At 42.7% G+C, this 9,622-nt stretch overlaps 1 protein-coding gene across 4 annotated transcripts in view; it reads left to right on the top strand.

The window, feature by feature from the left end:
- LOC122541124 (cell surface glycoprotein MUC18-like) overlaps nt 1–9,622 on the top strand; it is a 192,540-nt gene that overhangs the window by 136,572 nt on the left and 46,346 nt on the right. For all 4 annotated transcript variants that reach the window (XM_043677731.1, XM_043677730.1, XM_043677732.1 and 1 more), the window contains exon 6: nt 3,822–4,004. In XM_043677731.1, the coding sequence (XP_043533666.1) occupies nt 3,822–4,004 (183 nt within the window). The remainder of the gene's footprint in view (nt 1–3,821; nt 4,005–9,622) is intronic.

Genomic DNA, 9,622 nt, shown 5'->3' with positions numbered 1-9,622 from the left:
TGAGGGGTGACCTTATAGAGGTTTACAAAATTATGAGGGGCATGGATAGGATAAATAGACAAAGTCTTTTCCCTGGGGTCAGGGAGTCCAGAACTAGAGAGCATAGGTTTAGGGTGAGAGGGGAAAGATATAAAAGGGACCTAAGGGGCAACGTTTTCACACAGAGGGTGGTACGTGTATGGAATGAGCTGCCAGGGGAAGTGGTGGAGGCTGGTACAGTTGCAACATTTAAGAGGCATTTGAATGGGTATATGAATAGGAAGGGTTTGGAGGGATATGGGCCAGGTGCTGGCAGGTGGGACTAGATTGGGATGGAATATCTGGTCGGCATGGATGGGTTGGACCGAAGGGTCTGTTTCCATGCTGTACAACTCTGTGACTCTATGACTCTATGTTGCCCGTGCCATGTGCTAGCGAGGCGAGGAATAGGGAGAGAGAGGAGTTAGACATGCTACAGGGATGGTGCAGGAGGGAGGGTTTCAGATTCCTGGATAATTGGACTCATTCTAGGGTAGGTTGGACCTCTATAACAGGATGGTCTGCACCTGAACCAGAGGGGTACCACTATCCTGGGGAAAATATTTGCTAATGCTCTTCGGGAGGGTTTAAGCTAATTCAGCAGGGAATGGGAACCTGAACTGTAGCTCCAGTGGCCAGAAGGTTGAGAGTAGTGAGGTCAGAAATATGGTTTCAAGGTTGCAAGAGTTCACTGGCAAGCAGGAAGTTGGTTTGAAGTGTTGCTACTTCAACACCAGGAGCATCCAGAATAAGGTGGGTGAACTTGCAGCATTGGTTGGTACCTGGGACTTCGATGTTGTGGCCATTTCGGAGACATGGATAGAGCAGGGACAGGAATGGTTGTTGCAGGTTCTGGGATTTAGATGTTTCAGTAAGAACAGAGAAGATGGTAAAAGAGGGGGTGGTGTGGCATTGTTAGTCAAGGACGGTATTACGGTAGCAGAAAGGACATTTGAGGACTCGTCTACTAAGGTAGTATGGGCTGAGTTCCCTGTTGGAAGTTTTCTATAGGCCTCCAGATAGTTCCAGCGATGTGGAGGAAAGGATTGCAAAGATGATTCTGGATAGGAGTGAGAGTAACAGGGTAGTTGTTATAGGGCTTTAACTTTCCAAATATTGACTGGGAATATGATAGCTCAAGTACTTTAGATGGGTCAACTTTTGTCCAATGTGTGCAGGAGGGTTTCCTGACACAGTATGTCGACAGGCCAACAAGAGGCGAGGCCACAATAGATTTGGTACTGGGGAATGAACCCGGCCAGGTATTAGATTTGGAGGGAAGTGAACACTGTGGTGATAGCGACCACAATTCGGTTATGTTTACGTTAGTGATGGTAAAGGATAGGTATATACCGCAGGGCAAGAGTTATAGCTGGGGGAAAGACAATTATAATGTGATTAGGCAAGATTTAGCATGTATTGGATGGGGAAGGAAACTGCAGGGGATGGGCACAATTGAAATGTGAAGCTTATTCAAGGAACAGCTACTGCGTGTCCTTGATAAGTATGGACCTGTCAGGCAGGGAGGAAGTGGTCAATGAGGGAGCTGTGGTTTACTAAGGAAGTTGAATCTTTTGTGAAGAGGAAGAAGAAGGTTTATGTTAAGATGAGACGTGAAGGCTCAGGGCACTTGAGAGTTACAAGGTAACCAGGAAAAACCTAAAGAGAGAGCTAAGAAGAGCCAGGAGGGGACATGAGAATTTGTTGGCAGTTAGGATCAAGGAAAACCCTAAAGCTTTCTACAGGTATATCAGGAATAAAAGAATGACTAGAGAAAGATTAGGGCTAATCAAGGATAGTAGTGGGAAGTCATGTATGGAGTCCGAGGAGATTGGGGGAAGCGCTAAATGAATACTTTTGGTCAGTATTCACACTGGAAAAAGGCAATGTTGTTGAGGAGAATATTAAGATACAGGCTACTGGACTAGATGGGATTGAGGTTCACAAGGAGGAAGTGTTACAGATTCTGGAAAGTATGAAAATAGGTAAGTTCCCTGGGCCGGATGGGATTTATCCTAGGATCCATTGGGAAGCCAGGGAGGAGATTGCAGAGCCATCGGCTTTGATCTTTATGTAGTCATTGCCTACAGGAATAATACCAGAAGACTGGAGGATAGCAAATGTTGTTTCCTTGTTCAAGAAGGGGAGTAGAGACAACCCAGGTAATTATAGGCCTGTGAGCCTTACTTCGGTTGTGGGTAAAGTGTTGGAAAAGGTTATAAGAGATAGGATTTATAATCATTAGAGAGGACTAATTTGATTAGGGATAGTCAACATGGTTTTGTGAAGGGTAGGTCGTGCCTCACAAACCTTATTAAGTTCTTTGAGACAGTGACTAAACAGGTGGATTAGGGTAAAGCGGTTGATGTGGTGTATATGGATTTCAGTAAGGGGTTTGATAAGGTTCCCTATGGTAGGCTATTGCACAAAATATGGAGGCATGGGATTGATGGTGACTTAGCGATTTGGATCAGAAATTGGATCTGTTTTGGGGCCATTGCTGTTTGTCATTTTTATAAATGAGTTGGATGAGGGTGTAGAAGGATGGTTTAGTAAATTTGCGGATGACACGAAGGTCGGTGGAGTTGTGGATAGTGCTGAAGGATGTTGTAGGTTGCAGAGGGACATAGATTAGCTGCAGAGCTGGGCTGAGAGGTGGCAAATAGAGTTTAATGCGGAATAGTGTGAGGGGATTCACTTTGGAAGGAGCAACAGGAGTAAAGAGCAATGGGCTAATGGTATGATCCTTGATGGTGTAGATGAGCAGAGAGATCTTGGTGCCCAGGTACATAGATCCTTGAAAGTTGCCACCCAGGTTGATAGGGTTAAGACAGCATATGGTGTGTTAGCTTTTATTGCTGGAGGGATTGAGTTTCAGAATCAGGACATCATGCTGAGCTGTACAAACCTCTGGTGTGGCCGCACTTGGGGTATTGAGCACAGTTCTGGTCACCGCATTATAGGAAGGATGTGGCAACTTTGGACAGGGTTCAGATGAGATTTACCAGGATGTTGCCTGGTATGGAGGGAAGGTCGTATGAGGAAAGGCTGAGGGATTTGAGACTGTTTTTGTTAGAGAGAAGGTTGAGAGGTGACTTAATTGAGACATACAAAATAATGAGAGGGTTAGATATGATGGACAGTGAGAGCCTTTTCCTCAGATGGTGATGGCTAGCACGAGGGGACATAGCTTTAAATTGAGGGTTATTAGATATAGGACAGATGTTTACTCAGAGAATAGTAGGGGCATGGAACGCACTGCGTGCAAAAGTAGTAGACTCACCAACTTTAAGGGTATTTGAATGGTCATGTTTATCCAAATGTATGGATGACAATGGAATAGTGTAGGTTAGATGTGCTTCAGATTGGTTCCACAAATCGGTGCAACATCAAGGGCCGAAGGGCCTGTACTGCCCTGTAATGTTCTATGTTCTCTGTTGTCTTCACAGTTTACATTCCCACCTCATGTTGTGTTGTCGATAAATGTTGAAATATTAGTCTTGATCTCTTTGCCTAAATATTTAATGTAATTGCAAACAGCAGAGACCCTAACACTGATTCTTGAAACGCTTTATTACAGCCTGCCATCCTGAAAATGCCTTGTTTATTCCTACTGTCCGCTAATCAATCCTCCATCCGTGGTAATGTGTAATACCTTGTGTATTAATACAGTGTTTTGTGTGGTACCTTATTGAGTACCTTTTGAAAATCCAAATATATTACATCTACCTGTTCGTGTGCTCTCCACATCCCAGCAGGTTTCACTCTCAGGGTTGTTTTCTCTGTTTTTATGTTTTCTTTAGAGATGTATATGATTCCTCAGGCCACAAAGGAGCCCAGTGGACTTTATACCATTGCCAGTACACTTTATTATCTGCCTGAGAAGAAGGACAAAGATTCTAAATTTTACTGTGAGGTAAACTACAGGATGCCGACAGGAGTAGAGAAAATGAAGAAGTCGATTAAGATTGACATACAAATATCCTGTGAGTATTCAAGTGTTGCAAAGCAGATTTTAACTGGAAACCAGGGGGATATTGCATGGGCCTACCTGACAATGCCACTGTTCCATGTATAAGACTTGATCTGAACTCTATAAACTATGGCAGAAGTAAAATCTTCCTTGAGATGAAGAAGCCTTATCTCGAGGCTTCAACTCCCATTTACTAAGTGTAGATACAGATGTATATAGCCTGAAATAAATAACTGAAATGATCTAACTATCATAGCATATGCAGTTGATGAAATCCTCTCTTTGTATCCTTTGCAGTTAATGATTACTAACATTTTTGGAGCAGATCCATGTGTTACTAGATAGCAACGTTCGAATCTGCCCAGCCATGGGGATGGGATCTGTTGCAAGGTTTCCCAAAGGTCTCTCGGGACAGGTTGAGGTCACTGAGGAGGATTTCAAATAGTTACAAGTAATTGGAGAAAGCGACGAAAGTGGACTACATGTTGGAGTGCTGCAGTTAGCCATGTAATTGGATGGCTCGTGCTGTTTGAATTGAGGTGAAATTCTAGAATTAGTAGGCAGCCAAGTATTAGAGTCAAGATTCAGAGAAGTCCTGGGAATGGAGAAAGTAAAAAGCTCCCTGGATCTGTGTTCGAGGAAGCTTTGAGGGGGTCAGAAGAAGCCTGTGAGCATTAATGCAATTGAGAGTGGATGTTGAAAAGCCCACAATATATGCTTTGTGTAGGAGCTCTCTCTCCGTGGATACTGCCTGACCCGCTGTGATTTCCAGTATTCTTTTGTTTTCATATGCTTCATACAGTTGAGCAAGATTAGAGCTTGGTAAACTGCAAAGCAGTGCCAGAGTGCTGTTCTGAAATTGTGCCTGAGAGTAAGTACTCAAGTGCAGTTTTAAATTCAGGTGAATGCATACCCAGGAAGTGAGGGTGACCAACTAGAACGGGAGCAGTCATTGAGGCAATCAGTAATGGAGTGGTTGTTAAGAGGGAATTTTGAGGCCAGATGACACAAGTGAAAAGTTGTGATCCTTTGTTGAGTTTCATGACATTTGATGACCCACCATGAAACCTATGGAATCTGTCCTGATCACACTTGTTGTTTCATGAGCTCTGTGGAGTGTTCGGCTCCAGACCTCTATATTAACCACATGTTAATTCTCAGTGTAAGAAAGCCGTTATTGATTAATTGTAGGTTATATTACTGTTCTAACATTGTAAAGTTCATTTCTGTTTGTTCAAAGTGTGAAGCTTTGTAGCTTCATTCCCTTCGCAAGTTCCCTTGTTGCTTTTTTCACTTTGAAAGAAAATTTCTCGTCTCTAGCCAGACCATAACAGAAACTAGCAGACTGGCCCAAAATTTGAACAATGCAAACAGTGTGTAGATGATGATTCACCTGTGTGGGACAGGTAGACTGATGTCTTTTATTCTCTGCATTCTTTTCCCTGTTTTGGAAAGGATGAGTTTTAAAGCTCATAGTAGTAGGGTGTTTCCCAGTGGTGTGGACATTATCTACAGGATGGATGGAAAACTCAAATCCCAAGAACAAAATGACACTGACGTTGCTCATGAAATTCATGATGTGGTTGATAGTGTCATCTCTGCTTTCTCAGATGAGAATCTTCAAGTGTTGTTGTAATGCCTTTATGGAAACATACCAAAGAATTGGCCTCAGCTCAACCTCAAGAAGACTCAAGTCCTTTGCCAACCCATTCAAGGGAAAGTTCTGACCTACCCTTTATTAAGGTCAACGGAAACATCCTCCCAAATAAGGAACATTTCCTGGGGAACCACCTCTCAAAGATTGACATCGATGTGAACAGTGCCTCCAGCCCATGAGCGCTACCTTCAGATGCCTAAAGATGTCTTCGACAATTGCGATATACATATTGACACCAAGTTCTTGTGTATAAGGCAGTCATCTTCCCGACTCTGCTATACAGCTCTGAAACTTGGATGATGTATAAACACCACCTCCAGGCCCTGGAGAAGTACCATCAACACTGAGGTGGATTCTCCACATCAACTAGAAGAACAGCCATACTAACATCAGTGTCCTCAAAGGACCCAATAGCACCAGCATCAAGGCCATAATCATCTGAAACCAATCCCATTGGGCTGGCCACACACTAGGGATGCCCAAGTTGCCACTGTCAAAGCAAATCTTCTTCACCCAGCTCAAGGAAGACAACTTGAATAAGAGGAGGACAAAGGAAATCCTTCAAAGACTCACTGAAGATTTCCCTCAAGAAATACAAACAGGCATTAATGTCTGGGAAACCCTTGCTCAAGAAACTGAGTTGATGGAGCCTTCTGTATGAAGGGTCACAATTCTTCAAGAACACCCATCAGCAGAAGGATATGCAGAAAAGGAACTTGATAAAGGAATGCTAGTGTTCTTGGGACAAAAGACCAGTTCCACCTTCTAGAAACACGTGCAAAATGTGTGGTTGGAGATGTGGCTCTACGATTCGACTCATCAGACATGCAGGAATTTGCAGGTGGACAGTGAGTAGGACATTCCACAACTGTTATAGAATATTCACAACACCTCAACGTGTTCTTTATCCATTTCTGTAAAAGACACTATTAAACATTTTATACTGGTCAATTGTTTCAGATTTCTGGTATTCCATTGCTATCATGGTAAGGACGTATGGGTATCATGGATGCAGCTCCTCAGGCATTTTGTGTGATTTCGACAACTGTTGGATTTTCAGTCATTTGCCCCCTTTGTGAGTATTAGTAATAAGCCTCCCTTAAGTGCCAGAAAAAAGGTGGGAATCTTGAACTCTCATTACCATCTGGATTGTAGAGGCAGAAACCTTCATAACATTTAAGAAGTAATTTTGATGTACACTTGCAATGCCAAGGAATGCAAGGCTATGGGGCAGGTGCTAGAAAATGGGATTAGAATAGTTAGGTGGTGGTTTTTGACTGGTAGACCTCTGTGACTCTATGATATTGGCATCAGCAGAGATGAGTGCAGGCTACGTGCTGCATTTTACAAGCGAGCCTCTTTCCTTTAAGGGCAAGGGACCATAAAGTTAATTAGAAAATTGAGGGCCAAAACTTAACTCTCTCTCCAATGGTGAGTTTAATGGTAGGGCAGCTTTCAACTGTGTATGAGGATGTTGGCTAGGGCCCTGATACCTTTATTTCCAGCTCAGCCAAGTCCTTAGCAGGAAGGCTCATAGACAAAATGTTGGAGAAAATCTACATTATTGGACAGGTCCCAAAGATTTCATTTGTACTTCCTCCCAGTTTGGACCAAGAGATATGACAGTCTTTGTAAACTTGAATCAACTGCGATATCAGTATCATATAATTATGCCATTGTTACTGTTTGTAGAGCTAGGCTGATCTTTATGGGTACAGATGTAAATATGAGACCCACAAGGGACATTTATGACATTGTCAGACATGTGCAGGAATAACTACAGATTATATTTTGTTTTTACAACCATGTGACAATAGGATCACAGCATTCCAAAGATTAACACATTGAAATTCATCTGAAGCCATCCATCATTTTTAAGTCGGGATTAAAGAAGCATGCTTCATGAGTTTGAGGCAATACTGTCAATTTTATGACTTGATCTAACTTAAATGAGTAAATAAATAAAATTTATGCCAACTGCAAGAACGGATATCTTTCAAAAATATGAATCCTCATTTGTCATGGGTTTTTAAGGTTCATTGAAAGGAGAGAGATTTCAAAAAGACTTAAGAGGCAAATTTGTTTTAGAGGGTGGTTCACATGTGGAGTGAACTTCCTGAGGAAGTGATGGCTGCGGGTACAATTACAATGTTTAAAAGACATTTGGATGGATACATGAATAGTGAGTGTGGTGCTGGAAAAGCAGAAAAGGTCAGGCAGCATACGAGGAGCAGGAGAATCAATATTTTGAGCAGAAGCCCTTCATCAGAAGCCTTTCCTGATGAAGGGCTCATGCCCGAAACATCGATTCTCCTGCTCCTCAGATGCTGCCTGACCGGCTGTGCTTTTCCAGCACCACACTCTTGACTCTGATCTCCAGCATCTGCAGTCCTCACGTTCTCCTGGATACATGAATAGGCAAGGTTTGGAGAGTTATGCGCAGGGGCAGGTAGGTGGGTCTAATTTAGTTAGGATGACATTTGTCTTGGATTGGTTGAACTGAAGGGTCTGTTTCTGTGCTGTATGACTCTCTTGCTCTGTAAATAGAAGCAGGAATAGGCCGTACTGCTGCTTAGGCATGCTCCATCATTTAATAATATCGTGACTATCCGAAGCATATGTGCAAAGTAGACCACAAATTGTGAATTGTATAGTTTGTCCCCCCTCTTTTAGTGTCTCAAGTGTTCCGATTTACAATCATAGAATCCCTAGAGAGTGAAAGAGGCTATTCAGCCCATCGAGTCTGTGCCAACAGTCTGAAGACCAACCCACCCAGAGGCAGCCCTCTACCCTTTACCCATGACCCCACAGTTCCCATGGCCAATCCACCTAACCTGCACATTTTTGTACCATGGGAGGAATCCAGAGCACTCATCAGAAACACACGCAGACATGGGGAGACGTGCAAACCCCAAAGTCATCCAAGGGGCTAGAATTGAACCTAGGTCCCAGGCACAGTGAAGCATCATGCCACCACTAAGATTCTATTATTAGAATCATACAATCCCAAGTGTGCAAACTGGCCCTTTGGCTCAACAAGTCCATACCAACCTTCCGAGGAGTAACCCACCCTGACCCCCTACCCTATTATCCTATATTTTACCCCTGACTAATGCACATCTTTGAACTGTGGGAGGAAATCAGAGCTCTTAGAGGAAACCCACACAGACACTGGGAGAACGTGCAAACTCCACACAGTCACGGCTGGAATTGAACCAGGTCCCTGGCTCTGTGAGGCAGCAGTGCTAACCACTGAACCAATGTGCCACCCGTATTCTTCCATGATGATTCTATGATTCTATTTAAAAATAATCAGCAAGAAAGCTTTAATTTTAAGCAAAGTTAAAGAGTAGTTTATTACACAATTGCTGAAATTTACTAACTAAAGAAGTGATAGTTATTAAGTAAAGTGCAGGTGCAAAGATTGAAATATATATGGACAAAATATGCTGGTAAAGATAAGAGTAACATCAGTCTCATATTGATATGGGCCTCTTAACTCCTTGAAGATTCCCTTTCAGAGAGAAGGGGTTCAAAGGTGGAAGTCAGAATTTGTCTGCTATGATGGCTTCTGTAGTTGAACATTTGGAGGTTTTTCCTATGGGTAGACTGAGCAGAACAGATTCTGCAAGAGAGTGAAGGTTCATTTATTTCAGAAGTTTTCAACCAGTGTGCTGCAGCATGGTGAGAAATGTGCCTCGACATTCTTGGGAAGCAGTGCCGCTCCATGTAGATGTGGAAGTAGGAAATTGCTCACAATGCAGCCTGCTTATTGAAACAACTGTTGAACTGACCTGCCTGCCCGGATACATATCCATATTAGCAAGGACTTTAAGGTAAATATTTTGGGATTTTTTTTTAGTTAAGCCACCAATCAAAATCTAATAGATTCTGAGAAGAAATAGGAATGTTTCTTGTCAAAAGAGGCAATTCATTTCCAAAGAATGAAACATCTGAAGCCAAAGATAAAAGAG

This window comes from Chiloscyllium plagiosum, chromosome 36 (assembly GCF_004010195.1).
Source record: "Chiloscyllium plagiosum isolate BGI_BamShark_2017 chromosome 36, ASM401019v2, whole genome shotgun sequence".
Classification (NCBI taxonomy): Eukaryota; Metazoa; Chordata; class Chondrichthyes; order Orectolobiformes; family Hemiscylliidae; genus Chiloscyllium; species Chiloscyllium plagiosum.
The sequence above is the reverse complement of the archived record's forward strand: the minus strand, read 5'-3'. Positions and strand labels throughout refer to the sequence as shown.